General features: G+C 54.5%; 1 protein-coding gene across 2 annotated transcripts in view; it reads right to left on the bottom strand.

Annotated features, from left to right (window-relative positions):
- Positions 1-4,648: 4,648 nt before the first annotated feature.
- The window catches only part of KCNC1 (potassium voltage-gated channel subfamily C member 1), a 47,206-nt gene continuing 33,210 nt past the window's right edge, over positions 4,649-18,644 (bottom strand). The window contains exons 2-4 of one of the 2 annotated variants that reach the window (XM_054438735.1): positions 15,112-16,045; positions 8,059-8,247; positions 4,649-6,037 (exon numbers count right to left, since the gene is read on the bottom strand). In XM_054438735.1, coding sequence (XP_054294710.1) covers positions 5,973-6,037; positions 8,059-8,247; positions 15,112-16,045 — 1,188 coding nt within the window. In that variant the 3' untranslated portion in view covers positions 4,649-5,972. Of the gene's footprint in view, positions 6,038-8,058; positions 8,248-9,876; positions 13,944-14,224; positions 16,046-18,644 lie in introns of those variants that run through there. The other variant, XR_008492375.2, reaches the window with a different exon arrangement.

The raw sequence follows: 18,644 nt of genomic DNA on the forward strand, positions 1-18,644 counted from the left end.
TAGAGCAGCCCCTCCTGGGGTTTTATTTTTAAGGCCCAGAGCACATGGTTTTCTAGTTCAAGGATATTGAGGTACCCTGATAAGATGACTGGATACTTAAACAGGAAAGAGCTCTTATCTTGGTGACTGGGGGTGAGGGAGAAGGTTCTGGAGTAGGGGTGGAGGGGAATAGAGAGGAGTATGTGGAGGAAGAGTCAAGATTTCTGGGAAGACCCAGTAGAGGAAAACCCTAGGACAGCAAGAGAGGCTAGAACCGACGAAACTCTCAGAAGATTTGTCTTCATCTGAGTCAGCCAAGGCGCTGGAGCTTGTTTGTGTGACTATAATTGCTAAAGTATATTGTTTCAGATGAGGGACAGGCCACAGCATGTGAAGGGGAGTCTGTAGGGATAGCAATGTCAAAGACTCTGACCCCTGACCTTCTGCCCCGCAAGCCTTAGCCTGTGCAGGAAGAGGGCCCTCAGGTAAAATGGAGACCAGGCCAGATCCCCATTCTCTGACTTCCCTGTGGCTCTGGGGGACATAGGACCTTTCTCTCTGCTGTGACTGGCAACAAGCCTTTTGCCAGAGGACCTCAGAGAATGGACTTTCTCTGGAGAGCCATGTGGCAGTGTCACCAGCTAGGCAGCCCAGGTCTGTGACCCATCCCACGCTGCCTCCTTGTGACTCAGAATGAGTCTGTGAGGGCTGGGCTGCAGTGGCTTCAAGTTACAAAATCCCAGGATCCCAAAGTTAGAGGCCCTTGAAAGACCATCCAGCCTAGTGGCCATCACGCTGCATCCTTTAGAGCCCTGGGAGTCTCCTGAGAACTCAGTGGCCACCTTGTGGGTCAAGGAGGCCAGGTAGATAGAGGTCCAGGTTCCCCCGCCCCCCCCGCCCCCACACACATCTTATTCCAAGCAGCTTTAGTGTTTCTCTATATTGGGCTTCGCATAACATTTCGTTTGACAAGAGGTCCTCGAGAAAGTTTAAAAACCACTGATTTTATTCAACATTTTCGTTTGTTCATGTGGGAAAATGGAGGCCAAAAGAGGGGAAGGGACCATCTCCAGGTCATAAACCTCACTACCAGGCCAGGGTCCTGATTGGGAAGTGACCCAGCTAAGTCCTTGAGTGAGACAAGGGTGCGATGGAGAGTAGCCCTGGGACCAGGAGTGAGTTCAGCTCAGGAGAGGAGGATGAGGAGAATCTTGAGCTTCCCAGGCCTGAACATAGAGACCACTGACAGCCATAGGCTGACCTTGAACATCGTGCATGGAGTCCTCTCAATATTGCACCCTAGAAACATGGCTGCCCTGGCCAGCAAATCTCTTGGTTCCCCACCTCTCAGGACCAATAGAGGCCAGTACAGTCTCCAAGAACTTGAGGAATGGGAAGAAGGATATCTGCATGCACTCGGAGCTTGACTTGCCAAGGTGACCAAACAAACCACAGAGATAGAGCAGTCAGATGGCCCAGAGCTGACCCATATTGGAGCAAGCCCAAGGACACTGGCCCACCACCCACTGTCCTAAAGGCCTGTATCAGACACACAGGCCAGAAAGCAATCCCACACCAGATAGCACTCAGGCCCATACTGCCTAGACAGTTACCACTCACAAAGAACCAATGCACTCTCTCTCACAAGGTTCCAGTTCAGAGCTCCCTCCTACCTCTTTCAGCACCTGCTGGAAGAAACCAAAATCCCAAGGCCTTTGCTGCTGAGTCCTAATGCCTCTCCCACGACCTCCTTGTGAGCACCAAAAAGAAGTGTCTCAGAGTTCCTTCCCAGCCTGAAACAGGATCAGGTGGTGCATTAGCCCCTGAGCCCTTTGATGCAGAATCTCGGACTCTCAGAACTGAGTCAAACCCTTCTTAGAAGCAGACAGGTGCAGATAATCCACATGTGGAAGAATGAATGGCTGTTGGCACTAGAAGACATCACAGACCATCCCGTCACCTTGAGTTCCTCCATTTTTGCCTTTCCCGACAGCAGTGTTGGGCAGATGGGCGCTCTCCATGCTCTTTCACTGGCTGAATCTGATGAGTGTCTGAAAGCATTCATCAGATAGAGTGAGGAGATGTTGACAATGTCTCCCAGATTTTTTTTCTGCACCCTTTGATTGCTGTTGGTTATTCTCAGACTTTGTAGATGTCCAAGCCCCTCATTCCTAATAGCCTGTGAGCTCTTTGAGAGCAAGAGACCAGGTCTTGGTCAATTTTGGAAGCCCTTTGCCAAGGAGGGGTCCTGGAATGGAGGAAGTGCCCAATAAATGCCCATGAATTAATTCATCAGTACACCCCCCCCACCGTAGGGGGGAGGTTAAATGAGTGGGCTCTCTGATCCCCTCGTCACTATTCATCCTTTACTTTTAGCCCTTTTACAAATATCATAACCATTTGACAGTCAATTTATGACAACATCATTCACCTGGTAAGTTAATGTGCTGTAAGAGCTGTGGCTATTTGAGAAAATACTCATTTTTAAAAACTACTTTTTTTCAATGAACTAAGTGAATCAGTCTTCATATTCCTCCTGTGTGAGAAGGAAGGGAAAGAGGGGAGCAGGCCCCATTCTGTGCTCCCAGGTCGTTGGCCTGGCCCCTGGAGTGATGGTTGAAGGTCAAGCACAGACCAGATGTTGGTGGGACGTCTCCCTCCCTAACTACCATACTCACCCTCCCCTCCTGATCACAAGTACCCCATCATCCCTTGACACCCCCACCACCCTTGGCCCTGGTGGGTTGTGAGGGCCATGAGATCAGCCTTGGGTGAGATTGTGCTTAGGAATGGTGAATCCAGGCCTAGGGCTCAGGCTTAAAGCCTTCTCATCAGCCCCAGGCATCCACCACTTCTGGGTGAAGTGACTTCGTGATCAATTGAAACTGGGAGTTAGGGAGTTAGTTAGGGGTGGGGATGATGGAGGGCGCGGGTCCGTGCAACTGCTACAAGTTCAGAATTTCAGAGTGACTGCAGTGCGGAGGGAGGAGGGAGGAGCGGCTGGTGAGGCAGTGGGCTTTGCCAGCTAGTTGAAGGAGCTGAAACTCCAATCTTAGGACAACGAGGTGTTTAAGCAGGAGAGTGAGGTTGGCCAGCTGTGTGTCGGGCAGGATCAGAAGTGGCTCCCTTCTGTCACATTCATGGGACTTCATGAAGTAGAGCAGGAGGCCAGGTCCTGAGGTCCTGGGATTTAGGACCAGCCACTCTAGTGTTCCTATCATTTCCACCCCTAATGGCCAGCCCCTGAAGGCCTCAAGTAGCTTGAGACAGTTGTAACCTGAGCTCTGGATTCAGACCACCTGGGTTAAAACCCTGGCTTTGTCACACATTGGCTCTGTGGCTTAGGGCCATTACTTTACCTCTCTGCACCTTGTTTCACCTGTAAAATGGGGCTATTAGGTGACTGTAAGCTGTCATTAGATAATGTGTGTAAGATGCCTGCATGTAGTAGATACTCAGTTCATGTTAATTCCCTTTCCCCATTAGCTGCTGTGTCCCTGGAAACCCATATTCCTAACGGCTTTTTGCTGAGTCCCACTTTGAGTCCACCAGGGCACTTCTTTGCTTGTGGATCCCTAAGTAGAGTGGACATGACCCTTCCTGCAGCAGCGGAGGCTACTTGGCTTGTGCATCCTGATGCTTATGAATGATGCAGCCCTGGTAGAGGCCCTGGGCAGATGCCTGACGGTACTCACTACTCCACTGACCCCAACCCCTTGTTTCCTGGACTGCATGGGGTATCAGGAAGTTGAGGCCAATGCTTGGAGATGATGAAAAACTGTTAGATGAGAATTAGATACACACTTGAAGCTTCCCACCCACCATCTGATCATGGACTCATGCCATGCCGGGAGGCATCACGGGAACAAAAATCAGGGGAAGACTGACACCTACTTGTCTGTGGCCCTGGGCAGATCCCTCCCTTCTCTGGGCCTCATTTCCTCATCTGGAAAATGCTCATAGATTGACTATCATGACCATTATGGACTCTTTCCACCTGAACATTCCTGAAGTCTCTAATGGATAGAAAAGAATTGGAACCCCAAACCTCCACTTTGCCACCAAAACCAAGTGAACAACCCAAGACAGTCCAGATCCCTAGGAGAGGGCTTTACCCCTCCCAAGATGCCTCCAGGCCGAGAGAGGGGTGTGTGATGAGGGCATCCATCAGACTTGTCCTGGCAAGGGTGCTGCTGGGTAGGGCACCCAGATCTGACAGTGAAACCCTACCTCTGGCTTCATCAGAATCAAGAATGGCCCTAGAAGTGAGGTGACCACGGTCTGCATAGGGGGCTGGGAGCTCTAACATGGCCCGATTCAAGGACCCATCAGTATGGCATGATTCATGGAGAAGTTTCCTGGTCAGGTGAACCCCCTAGAGGATGTGCTGGTCTTAGGTCCTTATAAGCCCTGTGCCTTTGAAAGCTGCCTCCCTCCCCTGACCCAACAGGATCTGCAGCCCAAGGGGCCACCCTGCCCAGCCAATCTGCAGAGGACAACTTTTTCCTTAGGGCCTGACTTTCCCCAGCAAGAGGACAAGCACCTTAAGGTGGGTCCTTGAGACCAGAGCAGCCAGGGCCCAGGTTTACCCCAGCCCAGCCACAGGGGACCAGAGGCCCAGACCAGAATCACGGCACTGCCTGAAGGCAATAAAAACCCAAATTCATGCTTCATCTCAAAAGTCAGTTTTTTATTATTGGGGGCCAGGGCCCAGGGAGGGGAGGTTGTTGAGCTAAAGCATCATTGCTCTCTTTCCAGGAAATGTTGTGAGCTGCAGTGAAAGCTTGAGATGTTGCATTTTTTTCAACTCAAGCATGTGTTTTTCAAAAATATCATCCTTCCCCCCCACCCCACTAATTTTAGAATCAGACCAAAGCCAAGCTACTGTCCTCTGTTTCTGTTGGGAAAATACTATATTTATTCGAGATGCAGAAGTGTGTCTCTGCAAACCTCCGACTGCTTCAGGAAAACAAATCTGCTTTAGACTATACAGAAACCATGATACAAAATTTATTTCATGCTAGAATCGCTTTGCATAACATTGGGCATGCAGGTTTTTACTCTGAAGTACTAAATTGCATACAATGCCAGGTTGTGCCTTAGTAAAGGTGGAGGAGGGTGCTCCTCCCGTGGTCCTGATCTTTTGGTGCTCTACATCCTGGTTTTAATGGAACACTTGGAAAATCCATACGGTGGTGATTATTTACTATGAACAATTTGTTATGAAAGTTGGTCACACTGGATCTACACAGCGATAAGATGAGAGAATCAACCTAGACTAGCTGCTGTCAGGGGTCTTGGGGAGACGTCCGCTGGGTCACAAGCATGCCAAACGGGGAAGAAGGCAGCCGTGCGAGTTTCCACAATTCTATTTGGAGCAAAGTTCTCAGTTTCCACATGAGAGATGAACTATGAAGGTGAGGTCAATATGACCGATGACTGACCGACTGCCCTTTTTGGAAGCTTTCCTCTTGATCTTGTGTACAAAAAGGAAGCAATCCATTCCCCATCTCCATCCCTCCTCCCCTCGCCCCTCACCCCCAGAAATGTACAGGTTTCTACCGAACGCCGTTACAGTTTGGCTCCAACAACGTGTGTGAAAGTCAAGAGCTTTGAAAGAAAATAGAGGGCTTTGATGTTTTTCTTTTCGTTATTGTTGTTCAGGGTAATCATACAGTTGCAGGGGGTTGGTGGGTTTGGTTTGCTGGGTTTTCTGTTTAACTTCATGCAAGTCATGCTAAGGAGCCCCTCCACCCCCCACTCCCCAAATAAAATAAAATTTTAAAAAATGAAAAGAAGGAAAAGAAATCCTCTACGGTCAGTTACCATTTGGCCGTAGAAAAAGCTACGTCCGTCCTAGTACAATGCCTGGGCCACTCGGACTCGTCCGGCAAACCTGCATGGCGTGAATTTACTCTGTCCGAGGGTGAGGAGGGGCTGCAGGTCCACCCAGATGCTTAATAGCCACCAGTGTCCTCGGCCAAGCCGCCTGGTCAAGTCACTCTCACAGCCTCTGTCGGCATATACTTAGCAATGACAGGGCTTTCTTTGCAAAGATCTGTATGTAAAGAATACAATTAACACTTGAGCTTCTCTTCTTGGCTCTCCCATCCCGCTTGGTACTTAGTTTTTAAGAAGGAGGAGGAAAGACAGAACAGCCGCATGCAGAGGCAGGCAGATTCTTCTCCAGCTGGCTTGGTTTGCCCATGCACTGAGCCAGCCTAGCACGCCTCTTTCTCTCCCTCCTGGGGGAATGGGATGAGTCCCTACTTCTGCTCTGCACATTGACTCACACACCTGCATGCCTTCTGGCTCAGAATTCGCCTGAGAAAAACAAGTCCTCGGTGGCTGTCATGGCTCCATGAAAGCGCGGGCCAAATGGATGTGGGGGGGACACTTCACCCTTAGCGCCTCCCAAAGACTCTGGCACCTAAGCCTCAGTGGGACTGAGGAATGGGTATCTCCTGTGGACAGTGCTTACTGCTGGACTCCCAGCCACTGCAGGGAGCAGGGCTGTTCCTGTCCCACACTCCCTGGGCTTCTGGCAGCACAGTAAAGAGACTGTCTTGTCTGCTCTTTGGGGCCACACCAATCAGTCTAACATTCAAGATGATGGAGACAGAAAGCCCACGAGAGCTTACTGGGCAGGGCACGGACACTGGGAACCGTCTACCTGCTTTTCCCCTCACTCCTCGGGCATTCTGCTTCTGGGCATTCTAGCACCTCCAACTGGGAAAAAGCCAGTCACAAAGGGGAACATCAGGCCCATCCATGGCCGGTGCCAAGGATGGGACCCTCCTGAAGGCTGGCAGCCCTCTGCCATGCAGCACCATGCAGGGAGTTGCGCACCGTGCCAGGGCCCAAAGGACCTCTGGGCAGGACAGGGAAGCAGAGACCAGCCTAGATCAGGTGCGCACAACTAAGCACCAGTGACCAGAACCACGTTCCCTCGTCTCCGTGCGGGCTGCCTCTCCTCTTCTGGGTTTGCCTTTGCTTTTGCATTCTGTTTTCTCCTGCATGTGGTTTAATCACTTCAAATACTGGAGCAGTTGTGAATGACCACAGGCTGCACCAACTGTTGCTTTCAAAAACCCAGCTCCTCTTCTGACCCAGCCTGCTCACCCCAGTCAGCATGCATCTGTGTGCACGTGTGAGGCACTCCAAGACATGCACGAGCTGCCCAGCCAGTCTGCTGCACCAAGAAAGGCATCCTCTGCCTTCTAGGTCCGGGCCAGTGCCTGGAGCCTTGAGCTCGGGCGCCCTGGGCCCCCACCCCAAGCCTCTCCCCAGCCAGTGCTGAAGCTCTAGGAGAAGACTTTCTCTCCAGTGGGGACAGCCTAGCGTTCTGACTACAAAGAGACCTGGAGCAGGGGCCACCAGCAGCCTCAGCCTTCACCAACCACAAGAGAGTGCTGACCACATCCCGGGCAGAGGCCCGTGGGTGCTGGGGATGGAAGGGGCTGGACCATCCTGCTCAACCACCTTCTCTTGGCAAGTTCTCGATCTGCCACTGGCAATATTCTGACTGCAAGGACAATGGCCTTACCCCCAAGCCCTGAAGACATCTCTCTCTTCTTGCCTCTCCTCCCTCTCGCCTGTGGATTGATTATCTTTCAAGGATGCTTCTTCCATGCCAAGAACATGGATCTTGGGTAGCTAAGTTCACAGGGTCCTGGCCCACTCCACTGCCCTCCTCAACCAGGGGAGAGGAGAGATCACTTTGCCTTTGGGACCTGACCTGCCATCTGCAAGAGCAGCCTGGGGGAGTCAAGGCTCCTCCTGCATTCCTGGGTACCCCTGCCTTGGGGTCATGGCCTAAAGTCAACCTGTCCAATCCCCTCTCAACTCCCAGCAACCCACAGCTGCCAGGGCCTCAAGTTCTCTCAGCCAGCCTGACATCTCACTTGGGGGAAAGGGCCTCAGCCCTCCAGGGGCCGACCCTGGGAGATTCCCTCCATCCTTGCACCCCTCGGTGAGCCTGCCTGCCCCTCAGCGCCCTTGCCCGCCGCCCTGCCCACCCATCTGCAGGAGCGCGAGGCGGCCCGGACGATGCACGGTGCTCCAGCTTCCTCTACATACCCTTTCTCATTCCTCCACCAGGTGGGCACGCGTACTCCCCGGTTGATAAGAGGAAGCAGGGTCCGTATCTCTCGCGGGTGCCCGAGCGCGTAAAGGGCAGGCCCTCATCGGGAGTGAGGGCCTGGTCTATGTGGGGGCAGTCTTCGTTCGCCAGCGCGGCCTTCGCCACCTCCCCATTCAGTTTGGAATCTTCAAACATATAAGCAGAAGCTATTGAGACACTGAAAACTGTTTAGTGGGGGGCGGGGGGGGACAGGCCAGAAGCGGGGTATTGGCAGAGGGCAGCTTGAGCGTCCCTGAGGATGGAAAAGCGGGCAGGCTGTGGAGGGAGGAGGGCACAAGGCAGGGGGCTTGGGGCGGGGGGGGTGTTCAGCTCATTCAGGCAGCCTTCGGGCTGCCCACAGTGCTGGGAGTGGGGACTCCTGGGTTTGCTCAAAGTTTGCAAAAAGATGAGTTGGTGATGGGCCCAGCAGGTGTGGTGCTGGGGGCTGGCCCCGGGCCCCAAGCAGGGCCGATGAAATAGGATGGTGTGGATGCAGTCATGGGAGAGAGCCAGACACAGAGCTCAGGGAGAAGACAGACAGACACGCAGAAACACTCCAGTCCAGAGAGGGGCCTTTCCGGACCCCTCTGCTGCTGACCAGAGCCCGGCTGCCTCCCGTCCACAGCCAGCCTGTTGCTCGGGTTTCCCTAGCCCCATACAGACCACCTCATCTACTCTACCCCATCTCCCATTTGGATCTCATCTGATCACCTGGTTCACACCACCCCCACCCCCCATCTAATCACTCAGCCTGCGCCTGTGCCCCTCCCACCCCAACCCCATACAGACCCAAGTGGGTCACTCTGTATGCCCTGTTCCCCATACAGACTAAGCCTGGTCACACAGTCTACTCTGTTCCCACACAGACCTGGTCCAGTCACTCTATGCCCGGACCCCCATACAGACCACTCCTGGTCACACAGTCTCCTCTTTGCCCATGCAGACCCAATTTGACCACTCCATCTGCTCCGTCCCCCACACGGATGGACCCAAGCTGATCACTCAGTCTGCTCTGGTCCCCACACATATCAAGCCAGTGTCTTCCACTCCATGCTGCCCCCAGCAGGCCTGGTCAGCTTGCACAGGCACAACAAGGATGTATGCATGAGGCTGTGACAGCAGGACATGGATTTGGGAGGGGTTCCCATTCCTCTGTCCCCTCTGGTCAGTGTCCCGGGCAAAGCAAGGCAGATGAATGTGTAGAAGACAACAGCGGCTGATGGACTTGGGTGGGGGAAATTGGAGTTCTGGCCTCTGTGGCAGCCTGAGAAGAAGCCTGGGAGGAGGTCTGGGAGCACATTTGGTGGGGGCAAAGTGTGGCCAGAGCAAGGAGCTCTGTCTCTCCGCGATCTCGGAGCAGAGCCGTGGAAGCCTCTGGAGCTGACAGAGGTAGCCCTGACTGGCCTTTGCCCCCATCCCATCACTCTTGAGGACCGAACCTGCCCCAAACTCTCTGCCCTCAAAGCAGAATCTTCCTGGCCAGGGTGGAGCCAACTCCAATACTTCATCTAGGGTGAGAGCCTCAAGCACAAGCCCTTTTGTGGAAGAGGGAAACCAACTTGGGCACGACCACGTCAGGGGAGGCTCTCTGAAAGAGTAGAGTGGGGGGAAAAGGCTGGAGACAATGTCCACCCGATTGAACACTCTCCCGTGATCCTGTTCACATCATGTAACTACACGCAGAAGTGATCCTTCCCCACGTGCACACGCTGGGCGTGCACGTGGGTGGGATTACCACCCGTGTACACATCATGTCACTACAAAGAGGCAGTCAGTCAAAAGAGAAATGGACCAATCAGGTTTATTCGTAAAGCAAATCCAAAAAAATCCCATCATAATTTTGGAACTTAAAAAAAGTCTTTCGTACAAGATGGCAAAGCATTTCACGTACAGTGCGTTTCTTGACAAATCCCAGGGGCTTCGCTTCCCAATTTACTCTGAACCAAAAAGTCCAGTTGCCAAGGTAACTCTGACACCATGTGACTGGGGCCGGGGCGTCTCTGGGGTCTTGGGGCATGTCTGCAGGCACACACGTGTGCTCACAGACACGCTGGTCCTGCCTCCCACTCTGGCTGGCCCCGTCTTCCATCCAAGGGTCTCCGGGCTGAGGGAGGAGGGTGTTGGGAGAGGGGAGGGAAACAGTATGGAGAGGACGCGGATGACGATGTGGGGGTTGAGGCCCATAGCACCCTGCATGAATTTTCCTCAAGGGGAGAACAGTGGGTCCTCCCAGGCAGCGTCTCCTTCTGGGAGGGGAGTGAGGACTTGCTGAGTCTCTGTTGGCCATCCTCTGCCAGGGGAGGTGTCCACAGCCTGCAGTTCTTTCCTGGGGGGGTGGGTCAGAGGGGGGTGCCTTCTCTCTGCCTCTGCCTCTGCGGAAATGGTGCCGCCTGAGACCCTTCTCTGGCTCTGAATGCTGGGACCCCGCCCATTGGCTCTGTCCACAAGCCCCCAGGCCCTGGGGGCTCCCAGCTCCCACAATCTCTAAAGGGCCCAAAGTTCGGGATGGTTTTGGGCAGGGGACAAGGAACATCCATCAGGGATCCCTGGAGGGATGACAGCCCGGCACCTTTCCCTCCTGGGGGATTCCCAGGACACCCCTAGGGCCTGCTGCTTCTCTCAACCCTAACCTTTGAGGAGGGACTAATGATTGGGTGGGGAAGTTTAAGTCTAGCTCTGTGAATGAGCCCAGCCCCCTGGGCTGTTAGTCTATCTGTGGTTTAAGATGCTTTCAGAAACTGGGGCATTCTCCCTCCCCAACTCCAGAGGGGTGGCTTGAAGAAAGAGAAACCAAAGAGGGGCCAACTGTATAAATCTGGGGAACCCATGAATAGGGCCAAAGGTGTGAGCCCCTGCCCCTGCCCCATCCTTTGGATGAGATAGTGGCTAGGAGCCTCCATTCCCACCTGCTTTCCAGAGGCTGGGGGCCCTGCCTCCCCCAGCCCAGGGCCCCCAGGTCCCCACTAGACCCACAGGCCTGCAGTGATGAAATGGCAGCATGGACAGCGTCTCAGAGATGGTTTCCAGGCTTGAAATGGGCTGAGATGAGCATCCGCGAGAGGGTCATTTTTTTAAAACTTTGGAGCAAGGAGAACCCGAGGCTGGGCCCTCAGTCAGCAGAGCTGGCTTTTCTGCCCTGGTCTCCAGGCACCGCCAAAGTACTTACTGTTCACACCAGCTGCGGGCACCAGAGGGGCGCACGCGGGGCTGGGGTGGGTTGGGAGTTGCTGGGCATCTCCTTGGGTTTAGCCCCGAGGGATCTGCCCAGCTGGGGACTCAGGAAAAAAGTCTCGGGCTAAATGGGGACAGTCTGTGAGACACGAGCAGGGAACAATCACGAGAACCGGCACAAGTCATGCAACAAAACGAGGAGAGAGAGAGAGAAACATGATTAGTGGAGAGAGAGAGAGAGAAAATGTGAACAACACGGAAAAGAACACCCATGCCTAGCCCCTGGCGTCACTTCATTTCTCCGCTACTTCCCCCACAGCCCACCTGAGGACAACAAGGACCCCACTCAGGGCCCACAGGCTGCTGACCCTGCAGCTGGGTCCCTGCAGAAACTCTCTTAGCCCCACCCACCGCCTAGTCAGTGCTGCCTAGCTCCCTCCCCCTCCATGGATAGCACCACTCACTGGGCAGCCACTGCCGCCCATCAGGGGAAGTAGAGGGGCTGGGGATAGGGGACTTTAGACCCCTTTGCCAAAGATAACCCAGAGGCTGCAGGGTTAGCTCCCAGGGAGCCCAGGCAGGGGCTTCTCTGGGACCTCACTGCTGTTCTAGGTGCCATGGCAGGAAGGGAGCCCGGCCACCACCTCTCCCTCCCCGGCCACCCACTGCTCACTGACGTGGGACCCTGCAGCCCTGGACGCGGCACCACAAAGGACTGACCCACATCACAGGAGCAGAGATGGACAAGACACATGCAAATGGGCATGGCAGGACGGAGGAGGCACTGTGGGCTGTCCAGAGTGGGCGGTCTGGGCGTCCGACTGCAGATGCAGGAGGGAGCCCCTTTATGGGAGAGAAGTAGCTTCTCCTGGGTCCCTCAGCCCCAGGCAATCCCTGGCTGTGCCAGGGCGCCCTCCTAGCATCCCCCAAGAGGTCCTACAACCAGGGGAGAATTGGATTCTTCATACCCCTCCCAGGACAAGCCCTCAGACACTGAGGCCATGCCAGCCACAGCACAGAGGAGGAGACCAGATTGTCCCTGGGACAGACACACAGACTGAGTCTTCAGGCGAGACCAAGAGGTGGAGGTGAGGGGCAGGTGCTGCTGGCACCACTGGGGGCTGGCCTAGGGGGGCGGGAGGGATGCCCTCAGAACCCAGCATGCCACACACAGCCCCTAACTCTGGTTTTAAAAGTGGAATTGGAGAACCTCAGGTTTTGGCGAGGCCACTAGACTGCCTTGGGGGTACAGTCAGACTGAAAAGGCCTTGGGGGGCTGCATCTCATCTCTCACAATTCCTGTGGGGCCACCACATTTACCTTCCTTGCCCCTGGCCTCCCCCTCACTCTCCCACAAACTCACCCCAACCCTATGCCCATCTAGGTGCATGGCTGCAAGCAGGAAAAAAGGCAAATGGGAAGAACTCCGGGGTGCAGAAGTGGGGACAACGCCCCTAAAGACCGCAGCTCCTCTTGGTGGTGGATAGCCGGGGTCTCACACGCCAGCTTTTGGAGGGAGAAGTGTTCTGGTGAGGGATGAGGCTGGAGCCTCGGGGGTCAGGATATCAGGACAGCACCAACACCACCGGGAAGTGAGTGCTTGGGAAGGGCTTGGGAGCACAGTTGGGAAGCGGGGGAGGCAGGAGGGATCCTGGCATCCAAGCTCCAGAGGGAAAGCTTGGGAGTGCCCCAAATACTTCCTCAGCCACAGAGACTGTCCAAGCCAGAACTGTCTGGGCCCCTGAAACCTGGGACCACGGCAAAGTGGCTCTCAAAAGCAGGGCTGAGGAGAGACTGTGGAGCTCAGGGGCAATCCCACAGGAGTGCATGGGTTTTACAGGTTTTGTGTCCTGGGATTAGCTGGTGTGCATGTCTGAACAAACACATCTGCACTCCCTGGGGGGCAGGGGGACTCCGCACAGGATAATACTGTCATTGTCCAAGAGTACAGAGGAATCTGGGCCTGCCTGGAGAGCACTGGGGATTCTTGACTGGCTGGCCCAGGGCACCTGCGCTTGGGGCAACAATCCTGAAAGATCCAGTGTCTGGGAGGATGCAGAGGAAGGGCCAGGTAGTGCCACGGTGATGCCACTCAGGCTGAGCTCTTCTTGCCAGGCCCACATGGAAGCTGGAGCCTGGGCCAGCCCACGCCTTCCCCCTAGAGGCCCAGAGCCCTGTTGGTAGCTCCTGAAATCAAGTAACTAGCTAATCCAAAGCAGAGAGCTCGGAGCTGTTTCAGCCTCGGAGACCCCTGCCCACCCCTGGCCATGTTCCTCTCAGGCACCTACAGAAATCCCAGGAAGGGGAGGGTATGCGGCAGGGTGAAAGGGCCGGGAAACCCCCAAGGGCAAAGAAATGGGCCTTGAGGGTAGTGCTCGGGCCAGCACAGCTGTGGGGTACAGCCAGGAGAGGATTGGGATGGGGTGGCGGGTCAGAGAGCACGATGGCAGGGAAGAAAATCAATCATCCACTGGGGGAGGCCACCCAAACCAGGGCGAAACTTCCCCACCTGGGGCTGAGCTAGCCAGCAGCCTCCTGCCAGACCTGGGCATGGGGAGGTCCTTCATAGACTAAATGCCACCTAACTGTCACGTCAACCTCCCGCTCACCTGGCACTCCTTCTTACTCAGTGCTGTCATTCTTCTCTGGGTCATCTGTTCCTTTGAAATCCCTGTGTCCACAGAATAAGTCGATGGTATTCCATGGGTAGAGGTAGACTATGGGCTTTATATCTTCGGACCAGAGCCCCATGATCAACTTTATGTGCTATGTGCAGGTTCTCATAAAACTGAGATAGTCCCATAACAAACCACTAGCCATGGAATATTAGAATATATCCCACGGTGACTAGTATTGTTTCACGCCCCCCTCCCCCCTCCCGGCCCCCAGTGAATTCACGGGAAAGTGGTTGTACACTGGCTGGGATATCTATATTGCTGCTGCAGTCCCTACCGCTGGAAACAGGGAGAACCCTCGGTGGGAGGCTGTTGCTGGTCTGTAGCGCTTTCATCTAAGCTGCCCAGGGTGGCGGCCCCCTCTAGTCTTTTGCTCGGCAGCCGCTTCCATCAGGTCACCGGAAACTCCCACTCGACCATCAACCCAAACAGACAACGTGAAAGCTAGAGTCACTTCAACAGGTTCCTAAAGATAAAGGCTAAACTCTAGAGTGGTGGTAGAAGATGAGTTGGTTCGGCATGCTATGGGGTAAGTAAGCTTGTCACGGAGGGCTACAGGCGTCTCCTGGGAAGGACCTCGAGCTGGGCAGCCCGAATCAGGGCAGGAATTCTACTCAGCTATGGAGACAGGCTCTGCTGGGGGTGAGAACCCTTGCACCTGCCTTTGCAAGGGACCCTCCTGCCCAGATCCCATGCACCATCTCTGCCATCTACACAGCCTGAAGGGAGCCGTGGTAAGGACCAGATCAAAGGCTGTCTAGCATTTCCAAATCACACCCGCCCCCACTCTGTCCCAACACCGGGTCAGTAGCCTGAGTCAGAGACTCACACCGGACTCCTGCCCCGCTGAGCAGAGCCCCCTGGCTCCTGCTAAGTTAGTCCTCAGCAACCTGGCGGGCCGCGTTGTCTCTTCAGAACATCACGAGACCAACCGCGTCAACCTCCTTACCCAGGGGCACCAGTGAGGTTCCTCTAGCAGGCTCTCGCCTTCTGAATTTGGCCGCCCAGCATCTCCCTGGGCCCCCAGGCTCCACACCTCCAGACTGAGTGCGGGGTCCGGGGTCACCCACGGAACTAAGGAAGCAGTCTGACTGGATCTGGAATCATCGCTACAGGGGGCGGAGGTGAAAGGTCAGATCGACATGCCTCTAAGAGGTTTCCTACCTGCTCTGTTAATTTCTAAAATTTCTTCCTGGGCCAGCGGACATGTGTCACTCTGAGTACTGTGGTGTGGAGAGTTTACGACAGATTTACAATAATTGGGAGATCCCAGCTGCGGTGGCCGCGGAATATGCTTCTTTTTTTTCTTTGGTAGTTTCTGCTTAGCCATGGCTAAGGAGTAATACATCCCGAAATTGTTCACGATGACGGGCACGGGCATGGCGATGGTGAGCACGCCCGCCAGCGCACACAGGGCCCCCACTAGCATGCCGGACCACGTCTGCGGGTACATGTCTCCGTAGCCCAGGGTCGTCATGGTGACCACGGCCCACCAGAAGCCGATGGGGATATTCTTAAAGTGCGTGTGCTCACTGGCGCTGGGGTCGTTGGGCTGTGCCCCTATCCTCTCGGCGTAGTAGATCATGGTGGCGAAGATCAGCACGCCCAAGGCCAGGAAGATGATGAGCAGCAGGAACTCGTTGGTGCTGGCTCGGAGCGTGTGGCCCAGGACCCGCAGGCCCACAAAGTGGCGGGTCAGCTTAAAGATGCGCAAGATGCGCACGAAGCGGACCACGCGCAGGAAGCCCAGCACGTCCTTGGCTGCCTTGGAGGACAGGCCGCTCAGCCCCACCTCCAGGTAGAAGGGCAGGATGGCCACAAAGTCAATGATGTTGAGCGAGTTCTTGATGAACTCTACCTTGTTGGGGCAGAAGATGACGCGCATGAGGAACTCGAAGGTGAACCAGACCACACAGACGCCCTCGATGTAGGTAAGGAAGGCCTCCGTCTCGGCCTCCCGGTAGTAGCGCACTTGCGTGCCATTGCGAACGTTCTCGATCTCCGTCTTGTTCACGATGGGGTTGAAGCGCTCGTGGGTCTCCAAGCAGAAGGTGGTGATGGAGACCAGGATGAAGAAGAGGGAAGCGAAGGCCACATACTGTGGGGATAAAGACACAGTGTCAGAGGGAGGCCCACCCAGAGTGGAGAAGCCTGGGTTGCCTCTGTCCAGTCCCAGGGCCAGGCGGGGGAAGATGCCTGCACCAGGCCCCCTGCAGCACGTGCCACATTTCCCTCCTCAGGGCACTGGGGGCCTGCACGACCGCCAGGGCAGGCTCTAAAACCCTCCTACTCCGTCTTCCATGCTCTCTTCTTCCCCCTATTGCCAGCTAAATGTGGAAGCCCCAATAACTAGTGTAACTACAGAGTGAAGGAGCCTGGGTCCCTGAAAAGAAAGACATCAGCCAAATACCCACATTGAACTGTTACCTGAGTGGGAAATAAATTTCCATTGTGTTCAGCCACTGTGATTTGGAGCTGATTTGTTAAGGCATTTAGCTACCCTGCCCAATAAAAGTGACCCAGTCTGCTGGGGCTGAAGTTTGCAAAGAAATAAGAGGGGGTAGCTAGAGTGGAAAGAAGCCCCTCAGAGGCCAGATCTCCATTTGTTCTCCCAACTCCAGGCTCTTTGCTCTTTTTCATGGGTCTGTACCTCCCTCATGTGGTCTCTTTCAGGTTCTACCCTGCCTAGAGCTGGAAAAAATGTATGTCTTCCCCATGGTCTTAGACAGCTTTTTAAAATGTACTCCCTCTCTCTGTCTTCCTAGGAACTTGCACCACAACATGGTAATGAGTTCCCTGTCCTGGGAGGTACTCAAATAGAGGCTGAATGATCTTTTGTGAGAGAGACTGTTTGAGGGTTTAGGCATCAGGAGGAGAATTGCACCAGGGATCCCCAAAGGCACCATAACCCACGGGCTCTGCTTGACTCCTTTCCAGCCCTAGGGTAGGGGTGTGAGTGGGAGGGAGGAAGATGCTGCTGGAGGCCTGGGGCTTCCCAAACATGTGTGGGCACGTACTCTCTCAGACAGCACCAGTGAGAAGGAAATGGCCAGGATCACCCTGCCTGTCCAGAACCACCTGCTCTGGCCCTGAGCCCCCAGCAAAAAGGTTTGGGAGACCCTTTGGTTTGGTTTGGAGGCCTCATCTAATGACCCCCTGGGCTTCTCTAGCCTGCAGCAGGCATGGGTACCGAGGAGACAGAATCGAGCAGCTGAGTTTCAAACCCTCCTGCTCAGACTGGATTCTGGGGCAAGGTCTCTTCTCACAGTCTCCTGCCAGCCCCGCCGGGACTCTAACGTACTGTGGCCTCCCTTGGCCCTGCCCTGGGTGGATGGGCCCCTGCCAGTCAGCCCTCTCTCAGGGGCCCAGATAGTCACTACTGCCTGCATGTCCTCACTGCACCCCACCCCTCCGGGTCTCCCTTCTCCCTGCCTAGCCATGGCCAAAGCAGTGCCTTCTCCAGGAGGCAGCTCCGGGCTACAGTCTGTACGGGGTGACACCTTTGTTCTCTGACCTGCCCTCATAGATCATTTGGAGGAGGGCCGAGGTCGCGCCCTGTGTCAGCAGCAGGAGGCAGCCATGCTGCCCCTAGAGGCCGCCTTGTTTGCAATGATGCCCCTCCCCCACCCAGGGGGTGCCCTGGAAGTCCCAGAACAGTCTTGTTTGGATTAACCATGGTCACAGGGCCTGACACTCAACCTGGCAGGGATCTGGGAACCAAGAATTATGTGGACCTTCCAAACCACATTCTGTGTTGAGGGAAGGTGGGAGCAAAAGGAAGTGACAAAGTTGGCATCTCAGAATGACGGAGTGAGAGTAGCCTGTAGATATGATCTGCTCTGAGACACCACATGCTACGAATGGGGAGCTGAGGCACAGAAACGGGAAGAGATCTGCCTAAGCTATGTCAACGGGACACTACTAGTCCTGTTGGTTCTAGAGCATTGTGCAGTTTTCAGAAAACTGTCTCCTGAGCCACTATCAAGTGTGGTCCATATGCAGCCTTCCTTCCTTCCATCCATCTGTCCCTCCTTTCTGTTTTTAAATTTTAATTAATTAATTAATTAATTAATTAATTAATTTTTATTTTGTAGAGATGGGGTCTCCCTATGTTGTCCAGGCTGGTTTTGAGCTCCTGGCCTCAGGTAAGCCTCCTGCCTTGACCTCCCAAAGTGCTGGGATTACAGGCAAGAGCCACCCCACCTGGCCTATCCCTCCTTTCTTTCACCAGCACATCATCCTCCCTTCTTCCTTTCCTCTCTCCTTCCCTGCCATCCATTCATCCTTTTTAATTCATTCATACACCCTTCCATCCACTCATCCTCCCTCCCTTCTTTTCTCTCTCCCTCCCTCCCTTCTTTCCATCCATATATCCATTCATTCTTCTTCCCTTCCCTCCTTTTTTCTTTCTCTCCTTCCCTCTTTCCTGTGTCCCTCCCTCCATCCCTCCCTTCCATCCACCCATGAACCCATCCATCCATTCCTCACAAGGCACCAAGTTCTGCCTGGCACAGAGTTGAGTAAGGCCTCATTCCAGCCTCAGGGAGCTCCCTGCCTAGCTCAGGTGAAGGATACATTCAGAGACAAGTACAATGCAGTGGACTGAAAAGCTGAACCCTCAGCCCTATGAACTAGAGGAGGCTGGAAAAAGGTCAGAGTAATTTGTGCGCACTTGAGAGAGTCAGGGTAGAGGCTTA

This window comes from Pongo pygmaeus, chromosome 9 (assembly GCF_028885625.2).
Source record: "Pongo pygmaeus isolate AG05252 chromosome 9, NHGRI_mPonPyg2-v2.0_pri, whole genome shotgun sequence".
Taxonomy (NCBI): domain Eukaryota; kingdom Metazoa; phylum Chordata; class Mammalia; order Primates; family Hominidae; genus Pongo; species Pongo pygmaeus.